The sequence below is a fragment of the Hyposmocoma kahamanoa genome, unplaced genomic scaffold (assembly GCF_003589595.1).
Source record: "Hyposmocoma kahamanoa isolate Upper Pololo Valley unplaced genomic scaffold, ASM358959v1 224, whole genome shotgun sequence".
In the NCBI taxonomy this organism is placed as follows: domain Eukaryota; kingdom Metazoa; phylum Arthropoda; class Insecta; order Lepidoptera; family Cosmopterigidae; genus Hyposmocoma; species Hyposmocoma kahamanoa.
Genome location: NW_020653743.1, coordinates 3,500,108 through 3,516,466, shown reverse-complemented (window position 1 = coordinate 3,516,466; position 16,359 = coordinate 3,500,108). Strand labels below are relative to the sequence as shown.

The window sequence follows — 16,359 nt, the reverse complement described above, 5'->3', positions numbered from 1 at the left end:
ACCTTTTCCAACATAGCTCGTTTTTTCTTCCACACTTCGAAATTGGACCTAACCCATTTAGTAGCGAGTTCTTGTCCCAATCTGGTCGCTTCTGCTATCCCGCTTTCTGCCAAGCCGGTCATCACTATGTACTGTAGTGGGGGCCACGCGTTTGGGTAATCCCATTGCTCTCCCGAGTGCTCGAATGTGGTAGGTATTCCGCCTTCAAAGATGTCCACCTAGACATTATAACATTTACATGTATCAACTTTGTTAAGTTTATTGAAATATTTAGTAAGTTCCTCAATAAAACGTGACTGCAAAGGGGATTATAGTAAATTGTACAGCATTCTTAAAATATTACCTGCAGATTTGAAACCAAACTACCAAATCATAATTGATAATTATTTCAGTGACAAATTTAAAATACCGGTATATAACAAATATAGGACTAGGAGGGTTCGTGAAGGAAAGTTTGTGCAACCTCGGACTGTCAATTATTACGGACAAAGGCTAAACAAATATCTGGTACCACATATTTTTAATAATATAGGTTTCCTTAGGAAAAATCCAGTAAGTAGTGTTCTAATTTTAAAATCTAAATTAAAAAATATATTATTAGGATAGTTAGTAGAAGTTAAGTCTAAGTTTAGTTATATTAATTATATTAGTTGTTTGTTGTTTTTATTGTGCGCTATTAATTCATTAATTAAGAATTAACATATAATGTGTGAGAGCGTGCTCGCCAACAAACTGTTTCCAGTTTGACGGGAGATGTACTGTTGTAAATGTATAAACTTTTTTTGAATAAATGAATTAAAAACTCAGTAGGAGAACGGCTTTATTAAATAAAAAAAATAAAAAAATGTTTTTAAAACTGGATTTACTTTTGTCTGACGTGTCGTGTCGTGATGCGTCAGAACGGTATCACGTCGAGGATAGTACAATACGCGTCTGTAGCATTGGTGGAGGGCGCATATGTGCACTAAACCATATTTTACGGGAGAGGGATTTAACGTTATTACTTTGTTATATCAATGGCTACGATTTTCATTTTTGCATAGTAAGCATTAATTTATATTGAGTTCTTAGGTTTTCACGATTGTTACACATAGGAAATGTAACAATTTTTCCGGATTTAAATCGCGTTTATTTGTTTTTCAAACAACCAACGTTTCGGGCCCTTTACAGGTCCCATGGTCACGGTTGACTGAGGTGGTACAGTCATCAACCAGTTATGTCTAATATTAATGCAAACCACCCTATTTTTTTCACTATACTTACAAAAGTTATTAATTAAATACCTTATTTTTAATTTAACAAAGAACATTCCAATTTGCGCTACATACGTTTTACAAATTATTTTATTTTAACAATTTGAATTTTTATTAAGTTACATTTATTATTATTATTTGTGTTAACAATTATGACAAAAACTATGTTTTTAATTTCACAAGGGCCATTTATGATGGAGACTTTCTGAAGATAAAATTTTTTCAAAATTTGCTATTTACGAGGCTTAAAACTATTGTGAAACAAAAACCTTTATACTAAAGGTTATATTATACAACTTCTGTGTACTTGGATGACAAAAATCCGTGGTAGTGACCCGTTTAGTTCTTTCAGTTATTCGCGATCTAGGATGTTAAATTAAATATTGTAATGATAAATGTATTCAAATGCTTATTTACAAAGAGCAACTCCAAGAGTTTCTTGCTCATTCTTCTCTGGGGAATCTGCCTTACGAAAAAGCAGTAGAGTTTAATCAGTATGACGGTTTCAAGTGTAATTTGCTTACCTACGAAACAAAGACTTTGATACGATTATAGGAAGAATTGAAAAAGTTTCTTCATGTAAACTTTCGTGGTTATAGCTCAACGTGGGCGACAATCGCCTCGCCATTGACCATTGAAAGTCTATGTAAACAGAACAATATCGCAGTAATACGATCCAAGTCGATTTCGTCGCCTTAGGTGAGAGTGAGAACCTCGCATACCCGTTTTCACATAGTTCATTGTTACAGATTTTTGTTGAAGAAAAACAGAATAAACTTCTTAGTCAAATATATTATTAAAGCAATATAGTAATTAAAAGTTATTTAATTAAATTAATTAAAATGCTAACTACAAACATTATTGCGTTTACTACATTTTACACCATATTTTTATCTTCGTCTTGAAAAACCACATACGAGGTGACGATTTGTACTATATTCGTAAGAAGTTGAAAAAATGGCACACCAGAAAGTGTTTATATTAACTTCTGGGTTTTGGCGCTGTTTATCGTGGGAAACTTGTGATATGTTTTTTTAATAATTAATCTATGTCGTTTGGATTTAAGTACTTAATAATATTTTAAATAGGTAGTTCGAAATGTTGTCTATTAGCTGAAAATATTATCATGCATTTAGAACCATTTTCAAAAATTTAATTATAATTTTACGGTAAGCAACTACGTAATGTTAATTACTTAAAAGTATACTATTGAAATAATTTTTTATTAATATACGTTTTAATAAGGGTCCTTTATGGCGAATTCGATTATCCATTTCCAATTAAAATGAAAAACTTTCAAATTCCGTTCCGTTGCATTTTTAAAAGACATAGTTCTAAATGCAGTGTACGTATGTATGGACTTACACAAATTTACAATTCAAATGAGCCTGTGCACTATTGCATAAGAGTAACCAACATTCAGTCGATTGCATTTTGTGCAATGAACTGTCATTTTACTCTATTTTCAATAATCTCAGTACAGAGTACTAAAAAAACCGACCTCAAAAGTACGTGGAATTCTACTCAAAGTATATTGAGAGAAACACGCCTTGAATTGGAGAAATAGCAAAATCAACCATTAAAGTAATTGCTCCTATATTAAAGTTAGGCGCTATTTATAAAAATGATTCTTCATGCGTAAACAGCCACCCTTCGAGGTGGATGATTTTCTTCAAAATGAAATGGGACCACTATGGAAGTACCCCCTTTCCAACAAAAAAGAATCATGAAAATCGGTTCACAAATACCGGAATTATCGCGTAACATACATACAAAAAAAAAGAACATATAGTCGAATTGAGAACCTCCTCCTTTTTTGAAGTCGGTTAAAAAATACAGACTATAGTGTCATGTCATTAGAAGAAACTAGACAACACTAGACAGTAGGAGCTAGATAGTACCTCTTAATAGTCTATACTACCTCAGCTCGAATTATAATTTTTCCCGTACTAATACGGTTCATTTTGCTTGGGTCGACCGACAGGGACACTTTATTTCAGAATTAATTTTTTTACCAACATTATTAAAGCCATTTGAAAAATGTGTATCGTATACTTACTTATACGTGTTCTATATAGGTCAGTTGATAAAAAAATATGATTGGTATATGTAAAGTATCCATTACAGCGGTTTTCTTGTAACATTTCGAGGTGAGTTTGTGCTTTTTTCTAAAGTGGAAATTTTTAAGACCCAATTTGACTATATATTTTTTCAAAATGACTGCTTCAACACTTTCACTGTTGTGCGGAATCAACCAAAAACATTTGAGGTTGTATAGACACTTAACAAAAAAAATCTGGTCACGTACCTTGACTTTATCCAAATAGTTGACAACTCTGGGCACGTAGTAGTCTTTCCGGGTTTTGTCGTAACCTCCTGTCCAAAGAGGAGCCACATTCGATGGATAGAAATAGTCTCTCCGACGGCCTGACTCTAGACTAAAATCCAGCCACGTGCCCACGTCCTCATGCCAGAGCACCTGAAGGACGAAATTGAAAAATTAGTTGAGACTTTTCGTGAAATAGCTCCACTAGTTTTGTTATGATTATGAATACAAAAGATCGAAAACATACAAAAATTTCTTCGACCCGGTGGGTCTTGAACCCACGACCGTGCTACACCGTAGCATTGCTCTTACCAACTGAGCTACAGGTCAAGTTACTGAGCTGTCGAAATTCTAATATGTATTTTTGTTAAAGATTTTTTATAATAATGACTTTTAAACTTTTTTTTTAAGTTATGTTTACACAAAAAAAGTCCATTTGATCGAAAAGCGACATCTACGTCTGTTCTGACACTATAAAGGTATCGGCTGGGGTGAGAAGGTTTTTCAACAATCTCTCACTAGATGTCACAAACGGCGACGAATGTCGATCCACCATACAGTCTCTTCATTATATTTAGGTGAAAGCCAAAAAAACGCTACAAAAAAAAACAAAGAGCTATAATAGAACTGGCCAAGTACCGCTTATATTTTAACCAATCATTTTTTACAATTAAGATTTACAATCCTTGTGCAAGATTTTTAAACCAATTTAACCAATCAGGAGGTAGTTAGTACCTTTGAGTAGCGTCCTAATTCATATTGCAATTAGTAAAAGTACGACGTTCTTTTTTGAAACTACTTATTGTTCTGTGTACAGTACTCTAATATTCATTAAAGTTCTATATACAGAACTTAAATTACATTTTTCAGCTCAAAGGCGAGTACCATCGCGCCTAACTTATCCTCTACCAAAAACAGTTTAACTAAACTGGACTTACCTCTTCAATAGCCTGCATAAGTCTGGCATGAACACTCCTGTAATATTCTGCTTTGTCCACGTTGCCAAGTTTTGTGTGAAATTCGGCCATCAGTTCTGCGTTCCAACACACTATGGCGTTCAGGTCCACTGGTATTATTGACCTGGTCTTCAGATTTGTTAGGTTACCTGGGATAAACAAAAATGTGTTAAATAGTGTATGCAATTTTCTTCGGTCGAGTGTCGAACACTCAACAACTTTTGTGGATGCTTATGTTTGGTATTGGATTTGGGATAGTAATTTCGAACAAAACCAGAAATAGAGTCGAAAAGTCATTTAATTTGTTTGAAAACTATTCTGCCATATCGTTACTGTGACAACTGCGCTCCGATTGGCTAGCCCGAGTTCGAAACAATTGACGGGTGTCGTCAACTGTTTCACTTCAAATCGACCAGTTAACTTGAGCTTTGCTATAATGGACGAAAATTGCAAAATTACATATTTCATATTTAATTACCGATGAAATGTGATTCCGTTTGTTTTGTAATTAGATGTTTTGCTGTTTTTCCCACACCACCGAATAGAACAGCACGGCATTGTTAGAGATATTATCTTTATTACAATAAATTCAGAATATTTTTTGGAATATACGGAGACGTACACACAGGTCAGTAGTTGGCCTGTCTATATTTCAGTACAAACGGGAGTTGATATTCATAAGAGCTGTATCGCTTAAGTGTTACCAGGAATATATGGCCCTTATTTCGTCTCTATTTCTGGTTATATACTCGATGATTGTATTAAGCCGTCAACCGTTCTAGATGCAAACGGTGTCCCTAACAATTTTGACAACTGTATCGTTGTGCTGCCACAAGGTATGTTTTCATCCTCCATAAAAAAAATATATTTCAAAAAATTAGTTGTAAACTTACAAAGATATTTTTACTATGTTGAAAAAAATCATGTTCAGAGGAAAGCTAAATGATGTGTAAATAAAGTGATTTTAATATTCAAAGCTGTCTGAGTTTGTTGACCCGTAAATTTATTTTTCATGGTGCTGTGTCGTATATCGTTAACTATTTAGGTAAATTTAAATTATAGTCACACATCAAACAAACTGTCTATGCATTTTGCACACTTAATAATAAATTGTCGAAATGGATAAGTCATTTTTGATATTTGTGCCAAATAAGTCATGGTGCTGGTGCCAAATATGATAAAATTCTATTTGATATACAAACGAGCTATTCATTAGACGTCCGAAATTACTTTTACCCGAAGTAACGTTAGCTTGAATTCTCATAATACCGAAACCGAAACCGTTATTATTTCTGGGTATTTTGTATGCTTACAAAACAGACATAACCTTACAAAATCTCTTCTTTTCTACGGCAAATACTATTGGAATAAAACAAAAATTAAAATTCTACTTTCGAAAATTCGAACGAACGTTATTTCGGGCAAATGTAATTTCGGACTTGTGATAGGTAAGCGAAAAACGACATATTAGTTTCATTTCGTACATTATTTAATTTTATTTTGAATTTCGTCGCTTTATCAGTGAGTGTGCCATATCTATGTATGTATATCAGTGGCGAAGGTTCATAATAACCAATGCTCATTTTGTAAATTGTATGCGTAAATAGGAATATGTTCTTTGTTAAATTAAACTTTTGTAACTATATTTCTAAAAAGGGTGAGCGTAAGTACAATATCAGCCGCAGAGCCAGTCGTTCAATGCTGCCCATAATCAGAACTAACTACGGCAAGAAGTCGATAAGTATTGAGGGAGTGCAAATCTTTGACAAACTGCCCTCAAATGTAAAATGCGGAGTCATTTAGTTCATTTAAATCAAAATTGTATAAACATATTGTTCACGACCATTCGCTGCTGAAAAAAAGATTAAATTTGTACAATAATAATGTAAATTCGTAAACAGTTGTATTTTTTTTATATTTGTAAAATTGGCACACTACGTCTCTCGCTCCGATTAGTTTTCCTCTAATTCTAAGGTTGTCTGGAAGAGATCGCTCTAGCGATAAGACCGCCTTTGCCCACGTTAGTTTTAAGTTGTTTATGTACTATTCTTGTTCTTGTGTGTAAGCAATAAAGTGTTTATCTATCTATCTATCTATTTCATTGTGTAGTTCGTACCACGGCTTTGACTGCAATATTGTTAATTTACTGATTAGTTTTTAAGTTCTCATGTAAGTGACAATTGTCTTAACGAGAATAAAGTATCTTTGAACTCAAAGGGTGGTTTGTATTAATATTAGACATAACCGGTTTGCGACTTTACAATCTGAGTCAGGGGGTCTACACTCGATCTCCGTCCGACATCCGTCCGAAACAGTTACTGTCAAATAAGTAATATTCGACAAAATTAAAAGACAAGTATCCAGTATGAAGCTTCATTCGCATCACGCGTCTTATCATTTGGTCGAGTATTGCTTATTTGGCAGTAATTGTTTCGGACGGATGTCGGACGGAGATCGAGAGTAGGCCCCCAGTCGTGACCAGGGGCTTGTAAAGTTGTTTTCTTTTCTTACAATACTAAGTGATGGGGCGAACACGTCATTGGTGGTAAGCGACACGCAAGCGACGTGACAGTCGCAGTGACTCTCAGAGCTTAAGTCGCAAAGATCTGAGCGGTACTGCCATTGCGCACGACCCCCTGAGTAATAAGTTGAAACGTCCCATGTGCTTGTAATTTCACCAGCACCCTTAACCCTTCAAAACGGAAACACAGTAATGCATATTATATTTACATTAGATAATTATTGTAGTAATGAATTTAAAATACCAGTTTCCAATAAATATAAGACCAAAAGAGCTAGTGAAAATAAGTTCGTGCAACCTAGGGCTATGAATTACCATGGGCGGAGGCTACATAAATATGTAGTACCTCATATAATGATATGGGGTTCTTAAGAAAAAGCCCTACAATTAGTAAGCAAATTATAAAAGTTAAAATAAAAAAGGCGCTATTGAATGAAAAATTTGATTTGAGAACTTGCGTTTCTTATATATTATGTTAATTGTTATTGTTGGTTTGTTAAATAAGTAAGTTTGACCTACATGAGAAGTACCTTCTCACTGCTATTTAACCATTAACTATAACTTTAATTGTGGCGTGTTCGCCAACAAACTGTTTCCAGTTTGGCGGGAGATAGACTTGTGTAAAACTTGTGTGTGTGTGACTTGTGTATACTTTTTGAAAAATAAATAAATAAAAAAAAACTGTTTAGCGGCAGAAATAGGTAAGGTTCGGTAGCAGTGCTTCCCTGGATGCACTCTTTCACAAAGAGGTCTACTGCCACTAAACTGACTGTATGTATAAATATAAGGTTATGTTCTAGAAAGCTATTGGCATATCCACCCATCGCCACTGATATACATTTCAATTTCTAATAGCAAAAAGTGTTAAATACAATCTCAACTAAAAAAAAAAACAAGTATCTACTTTCTATAAAACCATATTCAATGAATTGTGGAGACGCGGAAAACAAAAAAAAATCGGTTTTGTGTTCTCCGTTTTTCGTACCTATATGCATTTGGAATCAATGGTCTATGCAATCATCTAATGCTCTCTCTCTTTCTAATATAATGATCATGGAAGTGAATAAATCCAACACAGAGTTTAAAAAAAAAACCATGGAATATTTAAAATATTCACATATATCTGTGCCGTAGTGTTTGGACATAGTTTCATCGGGCTCTTTTAAAGACGGGACTGGAAAAAGAAACAAAGAAAAGGAAAATAAACAAAAGTAAAAAAAAGAGATAACAGAGAAAAGAAAATAATTAAAGTTCACATTTAAATTGTAGCAGTAGTTAATTTCTCGATTGTATTGTTTTCGAGGCTTGTTACGTTCAATATGATTTTCTGGTATGTAATCCAACAGTCAGACAATTAAGCAGGACTTTGGCTCTCTTTTCTATCCATAGCCAAGCTTTATGTCTATGCAATAAGAGTGAAAAACGTATGCCTTTCATCTCAACTCGGCCGGAGTTTTCTCTAAGAAGGTATTCTGTTTTGGTAGGTATTATTTTGCTACTTCGGATTAATATTTCAACGCAGACTTATTTGTTTTTTTTTATTATGATATCAAGAACGGAAGAAAAAAAAACAATGGAGTGCTTTACTCCTCGATTACTATCTGCCATTGTCGCCAAAACTCACACATTCTCAATTTGAAACACTACAAAATCTTGATATTGAAAGGTCGTAGTTTCAAATTTAAAAAGAAATAACAAATTCTGGATTGTTAATTTCAATGTTCAATGCCATCAATACCTATTATTGCAAATTACGACGTTTTTATATTATATTGAAATTTCAATCAATGTACTGCCATCTAGCGGTTAATTGCTGAACGACGACGAATTGGAGTTATTACTTTAGTTCTCCAAAAAAGAAACGACCTTATTGCAGGGGTTATAACACAGAACAGAAAATACAGTAGAAGTGGCTAGTTAACCTCATACGCGTTAATAATAAAATACCTCGTTGTGCTGTTGTGGAGTGCAAAAATAATAGCGGCACCAAAAATGTTACCCGTGGTGGAATTACATATCATCGGTAAGTCAGTTCAGTAAGAAACGAAAATAAACACAATCTCAATGCAGTATGGTCGAATTTTTGTCTTTTGGAGAAGTAAGAAAACATCTTCAACTTTCCACGCTAGTAGCAAAAAAAACTTTCGGATTTAGAGAGAGAATGTGTCGATAAAATTATCGATACTGTTGATATTGCCTTTATTCAAGTTTTAAATTTGCAATAGGCACAATCGTTGATGACATCGTCATTTACTTGCAAAATATGATGCGAAAGTATCATTATGATGAAAGTATCATTATTATTTTGAAATATACCTTGGTAATCTTTACAGATTCCAGCAAGATCCTTTTCGAAAAGAAAACTGGATAGAAGCTAATGGACGACGAAACTGGATGCCGAATATACCAAATTGCAAATTGTCAAAAACTTTGGTGGGAATAACTTTCAAAAAGAAGTTATAATGAAAATTTTGTGACAGTTTGTTGGAACAAATATCTTCGATACCATTTCCAGCCATCAACTGGGAGAGTATCCGACCTCTAATCATATAACTGATTTCATAAAAGCTGTAATTGCACGCTACCTTAATATCCGCATACATCATTTACTAAAACTAAAATTAAAATTATATAAAAGGCAACTGTTAAATAAGTACGTTATCTTTCATTTCTATCCTCTGTAAAGAAACTATCAACATCATATTATTATACGATTTTATCAATTTTTTTACTTTGAATTTTTTTGAGTATGATATCCAACCATTGAACCATTTATCACATCCATTACAACATTAACAACATAACTATGCCAACAGATCCAAACAAATTCTTTATATCTCTCATGTCGTGTGATGAATGATGTTATAGTTAGTTCATGTTTTGTAAATTATTTTAATTTTCCCCTAAACTATGCTACTAAATAGCATTTTGTTCGTATACATAGCAAATCGTATCTTGATAATAATTGCTATACATATAATAAAATGCAATGTACTGCTTTGTAAATATTAATATATTGAGTCTTCCTATTAAGGCCTTGGCTCTGCCTTGTAATTAGTGGTGATTACATAGATGAGTCAATGCTCGCAGTGATGAGGGAGATGCATAGGCCCTGAATGAAGCCACCCTGATAATAATAATAATCAAAAGAGAGTCGGGAGAGGCGAGAGTTTAAAATAGATATAATAATAATTCCTATTAAGTACACGTAAGGACTTGTCTCGTAATTTTCTTTTTATTTCCAACATAATAAACGCTAGTCTATACCGAAGTAAACGGAAACAAACCAAAGCGCGATATATACAGAAAAAAATTCCGTTAATGTTATTATCGCTTATCGATAACACAAGAATTCCGCTGTGCGCATCACTAGTACCAGCGAAAGGTCCTCTGTTGTCGAGGAGATACTACTTTCTATTCGTTCAGATGTTAGTCATTCGTCGTTGTCCAGCTATTGGCCGCAAGATGGCAGCACTTTGTATAAAATTTCAATAAAATCAAAACGTCGTAATTTGCAAAGAAGGTCTTACACTTTCAATGATATAAGAACTGGGTAAAGTTTAAATTATATTAACAGTCCAGGACTTGTTACGTCTTTTTAAATTAGGAACTACGACCAATCAAGATTACATAGTGTTTATCATTTGTTTGTGTGCGTTTTGGCGACCGCGGTTCTGATAGTAATGGAGGCTTATGGGACTTCCATTGTTTTTTTTCTTCCGTGGATTATAAGCTTTACTATCGTTTCTAGTAAAAACATTTCGATGAAAAGAAAATTAATAATTTTGTTAAAATAAGACAATTCGATGATATGAAATACTGAATAATAATAATAAATAAATAATATTTTTGGTGCAGCTGTCATTTTTGCACTCCAAAAGAGCACAATAAGAAATTTTTTCAGGATTTTAGAGAATTAGCAAAAACCGAAAATGGCGGTCTGAGTTCAGGTAGGTCTTTCGAGACCTATAGTTGGCACGCGTCAGACGCTAACTAACCACTTCTACTGTATTTGTTGTTCTGTGATATCAAGTGATGGAACGAATAAATCGTGCGCCTGGTGGTAAGCGACACGCCAGTCCACAACAGTTGCAGCGCAACTTAAAACTTTTAAAAGATCTGAGAAGCAGTAGCAGAAATAGATAAGGCGGCAGTTCCCTAGACGAACTCTTTCATAAGGACTTCTATTGCTACTAAAGCGGTCAAATAACTAATAAGTGTGTACCTTTATTAGTTCCATTGAGAATAAACCATCTTGTGGAGAAGTCCCACCCGGATTCCGCCGCTGCTTTCAATTCCGCGTACAACTCTTCTTTCTTCTCAGGTGTGTCAAAATGTCTGGAGAAATAACTAAATGATTGCTTAATTTTATTTGACCTTTTTTATGGTAATTTGAGCTCGTAGACATTCACATACATTTATTGACGTAAAACATACCGTCCCCGTACACCACGAATAAACATTACTTACAATTTTGACGGAAAAACATATTTGAAATTCTGTACATGCATTTTTTCGATGATAAAAAACTTAACGAAAAGTTTAAAAGAATTATCCTATATAATGATTCGAAAAATAATAACAACCTCTCAGGACTATATTACTAACATCATAAACAACAACTTTTCTTCCATGACTTTTACAAAACATAATAAATTTACCAAAAATATTTGGTTGTAATGTAGGTAGTTCAATCGTGCAAGCGTCTTTCTCGACGACCCCTACCTCCGACTCTTTAGTTACTGAACAGAGTTATCACTGTTTAAATAGTCTTATTTTTGATGTTATAAATGTAATCCTCCGAGGTTGTCAGTATGTTACAAAAAACCATAACGCTCAATTTACATTGAGGGGATAATGGAATTGAAGCGACAATTTTGCCTCGCTGCACAAGAAGGCGCACGCGATCGCGGGAATCCTCGAACAATTGCGAGCTTTCTCGCTACTGCGCCTTGAGGCTGTAGTATTACGACGACGTTTGACTTCCCGCGGATACACCAGGCATCGTCGACGACGGCTGTAGAATTCTTGCGAATGCGCGAACATTCTCGAGAATGCGCGAGAATTCCGCGGAAGACGCACGACGTGATTTTTGGCTCGTATCTTGTTTGTACGTTTCACAATTGACCATAAAGTTAATTACGATATCGTTACAAAAATCGCGCCGCAATATAAATTGAGCCCAAGTGACTTTTTTTTAAGAAAATTAAATATTTTTACGCCAAAAACATAAATATGAGATTTGGTTGATGACTTATCTCAGTCAGCCGTGACTATGGGACCTGTATCGGACCCGAAAAGTGATTTAGATCCGAAAGAAAAATAAAGTTTCATTTGCAATGATTAACAATTATGAAAAAAACCTAAGAATATTAAATCCAAATTTATTTGTTTCTTTGTGATACACAAGTTATACAGGTATTTCAATAATGCATTTTGAAGCACTATGATTCTCCTTGCGGCATGCAAATTTTTATAATTTTTATGTACTCATGCAATAATTTTTACACTATATTCATGCAGCCAAATAAAACGCCACTGACAAAAAAATAGTCTGTGTGTAGTTTAAGAAACAAATAATATCTCAATTTTATAAAAATAATCTTCAATATTGTTTAAAATATTATATCATTGACGTAATTAAATAATATTCTTGTTAATTGTACACGATTATTGAAATTCCTAATTTCAGCCGAAAGATTATTGCTGACCTTCGAAGTCATTACAATTATTCTTCCAAGGAGAGCCGGAACAAAGAAAATGACATTTCTTGTTCCATATTGTGATGTAAATAAAGTGGAGTCCCGATAGTCCGAATTTCGGAAAGCCAAAGTCCACTGAATCCAAAATTAACCGAATATATTTGACGTAAAGTTAGAACAACTACTTCTTACTTATTTTTCATTTACTTTAAGTCCTCTTAATCCGAAAACAATCGAAAAAATTTAACGGACCGTTAGAACAAATACTTCTTGCTTAGTTTAGGCATCGCAAATACACTATTAGAGTTCTAAGATTTAATTATATAGCTTTATGTTGATTGCATAATAATTAAGGTTCTTTTGTTTTCATTCTTTTTTTTCTTAGTTTATTTTATAAAGTTTTATAGTTTTCTCTACTATAGTTTTTTTTTAACATCCAATACTGTATTAGACACGTTTTGCTCTTTCATATTTAATAGATAGATATTATAAAAATAAATTATGTAATCATATAAGTTTATTTTTAAAATCAGCCGTGAATATTGGACACGTGAATAATCCGAAACGTTATATTGTTTGAAAAACAAACATACGCGATTCATATCCGAAAAAGATAGTTTCATTTCCAATTATTTTCGCTTAATACGCAGAACCCGTTAATCCGAAAACAGTCTGATTTCAATTATTTCGGATTATCAGGACTCCACTATGATTATTTTCTGTCAAAATTGTAAGTTACGCCCGCTAGTAAGTACAAAAGACGATGTTATGTCACTGTCCATGTCTACGTGCTACACACATGAATACCGACGCCTCGTGGTTATTTTTAATGAATGAATGAAGTATTAAAAAAAACAAACAATGACCACACATAACAGTAATTTAGTATATCAGTATAAGCTAATGAATGTACTATCAATAAAGTCGAAGGCTTTTCAATCCCAAAACAATATTGTTATCTTTTGTTTTTTTTGTGTGATCCTTGGTGTAATAAAGTCATGTCTGCAAAATGACAATTTTTCAATCGGGAGACTTGAGGCCTCTTGCCTAGCAGTGGGATATAAGCAAGTATTAGAAAAATAGTAAAAAATAAGGAAAAACGAACTTCCACTATGTTCTTCATAAAGTACAAGGGAATTGTAATGTGTTTCTTTATAAAGGACATTACCTATTTTTATATATTTTGAGCTGTTAGTTATTTTTAATTAAAAATGAAATAAATTTCATAAATACACTTCCACATTTATTAAAAAAAATCGAATTCAACCAAAATTAAACATTCTTCCTTAAAAGTGACAGATGACGTCCCGTGTTATTTTTTTTGTGGATCCTACATTCTCAAGAGAAGTCATTAATTTACTTTAGTGTTGCCATTTTAAACGCGGGTTCTCAGAACAGATGTAAGGTAGGAAGTTAAAGATTCTACGAAGAAAATTAATCGATAACTTTTAATGTAACAGTTATAAAATTTCACATATACATAATTCGTTTAAAGTAGTTAAGTAATAATAAAAATAATTTTACGAGTTTCATTTGATAAAGGCACATTAGACGTATGAATAACATGTGTTGTTGACATGTGGCTTTATTATACCAAGGGCACGGTTTATTTACAAAAATAAAATGACCTAGCCCTTGAATGCATTGAGTGACAAACGGCTGCCCGCTACTGGTCGCCCCGTGCAAAATAGCCCACAAGGTTGTTAAACGTCGACTTTGCAGACAGTACAGCAGGTTGCCTTATTGCTAAGTAACAATTTGAGATGCAAAGGTGATGCTTGCAACACCTTGTAATAAAAGTATTTGAAATAAATACTATTAATTAACGCGAAACCTCTAAATGCGATAATAATGATGAAACATATTTTTAACCGACTTCAATCGATTTAAGGAGGTTCTCAATTCGACTGTAGGTTTGTGTGTGTACGGCTACGCAATTACTACATTTACATTAGTGAACCGATTTTGATTATTACTTTTTGTTGGAAAGAGGGTGGTGCCTCAGTGTTAATCCTATTTAAATTTGAATAAAATATTCCACCTCTAAAGGTGGCATACTAGGGGATGAATCCGGTTTCGCGTACTTTCCGGTCACCATTTCTATAAAACTTGGCAAATAGGTGAAATTCCACGAACTTTAGAAGTCGGTTTTTGTTTATAAAAAAGTTACATTCAACCATTTTAATTATATTGTGTTGAAAACACGCCACCTGACGGCGGCGGCGAGGGATGCGCCCCTACGGTAACCAGCGCAATGACATCACAAGATGATTTTCCTATGATCCGCGGGGGTAACGAGCGATAGCTGCAATACCAACCACTCTCGTCTACAACGCGATACATCACGTCTTTCATTCATTCGATCAAAAGTCATAATAAGATGTAAACGATCGAACGATCGAGACACTATTCAGGACCAATTTAAAAAGTTAATTCCCAGCCGGGAATTGAAACCGAGAACTCGTCATTCAACGCTTACAGCGCAAACGGTTGGGCCACCGAGGTCGTCAACTATAAGGCCCTTTATTAAGGCTAAAGGGTTATTAACTCGAGGGTGAGACAGTGTTGTGTGTTGCCATTTTTATTATAGAGAAAATATCACATAATAAACCTTAAGTGTTAATCTGACAACGCTATTAGATCCGTAATGTTTAATAAAAAGAAAATCGGTTAACTGTTTGCAACTTGTATTATGCGTATGTATTATGAAGGTTACTTTGTGTATTATTAAGTTTTTACTTGTCTAAAACTGTCTATCTATAATATAGTTATTATCTGTTATCTGCATAAAAGTTCTTATCTGTTTAAAAAGTTTCTATCTGTCTTATAAAGTTTAAAAGTTTCTATCTCTATACTATAATCAGTTTCCATTTAAGGGAGTATTAAAATGGTGAATATTAATTAACGCGTTATCGTCTTGAGTCGATTCGGAAAAACTTAAAGTTTAAGCAATGACAGAGAAAACCCGCAACATCATTTTCGCTATTATTACATGGATATAAAGCTGTTTCTGGCGGGCTTAATATGATTCCGTGTCGATGAGTTCGGTGGCTCCCTAATTAAGTTTATAGTTGCAGTTGACGTAATTGTGATAGCGTGGTAGAGTCTGGCCTGTATCGCAGAGGACGACACAACAATGACACGTCGTTAATAAATATTATACATAGTGGTTAAAAACAATGTGCTAAAGTGTCAGTGTAACTTACTTGGCGCAATCGACGTCTTCTTTATAACTCTCAGGTCGGGGTCCTTGCGACATATCCGTGTACCTTAATAGTTTGTAGCTGCGGAACAAAGGAAGTAAGTAATTAATGAATATTTAAAAAGAACAATTAATTGGAAATGAAACTAATTTTTCCGATTTAAATCGCGTATATTTGTTTATTCAAACAAACCAACGTTTCGGGTCCTTTACAAGCTTGCCTGTGAATACGGTCTCTCTTATATTGGACAAACGAAGCGAAGTATTCGTACCCGCGACAAAGGACATATAACTGCTGTTAAACATCGTCGCATAAACAAGTCTGTCTGTGAGCATGTCATGGATAAACTTACACATTCAATAAAGTTTGACAAACCGCTGGTCCTTGCAAAAGAAGTC

The 16,359-nt window shown here is 33.9% G+C and overlaps 1 protein-coding gene across 2 annotated transcripts in view; it reads right to left on the bottom strand.

Annotated features, from left to right (window-relative positions):
* The window catches only part of LOC113228100 (trehalase-like), a 53,736-nt gene extending 37,715 nt beyond the window's left edge, over window positions 1–16,021 (bottom strand). For both annotated transcript variants that reach the window (XM_026461241.1, XM_026461242.1), the window contains exons 1-6: window positions 15,965–16,021; window positions 11,282–11,394; window positions 8,174–8,230; window positions 4,518–4,684; window positions 3,562–3,732; window positions 3–218 (exon numbers count right to left, since the gene is read on the bottom strand). In XM_026461241.1, coding sequence (XP_026317026.1) covers window positions 3–218; window positions 3,562–3,732; window positions 4,518–4,684; window positions 8,174–8,230; window positions 11,282–11,394; window positions 15,965–16,017 — 777 coding nt within the window. In that variant the 5' untranslated portion in view covers window positions 16,018–16,021. The remainder of the gene's footprint in view (window positions 1–2; window positions 219–3,561; window positions 3,733–4,517; window positions 4,685–8,173; window positions 8,231–11,281; window positions 11,395–15,964) is intronic.
* Window positions 16,022–16,359: the final 338 nt, after the last annotated feature.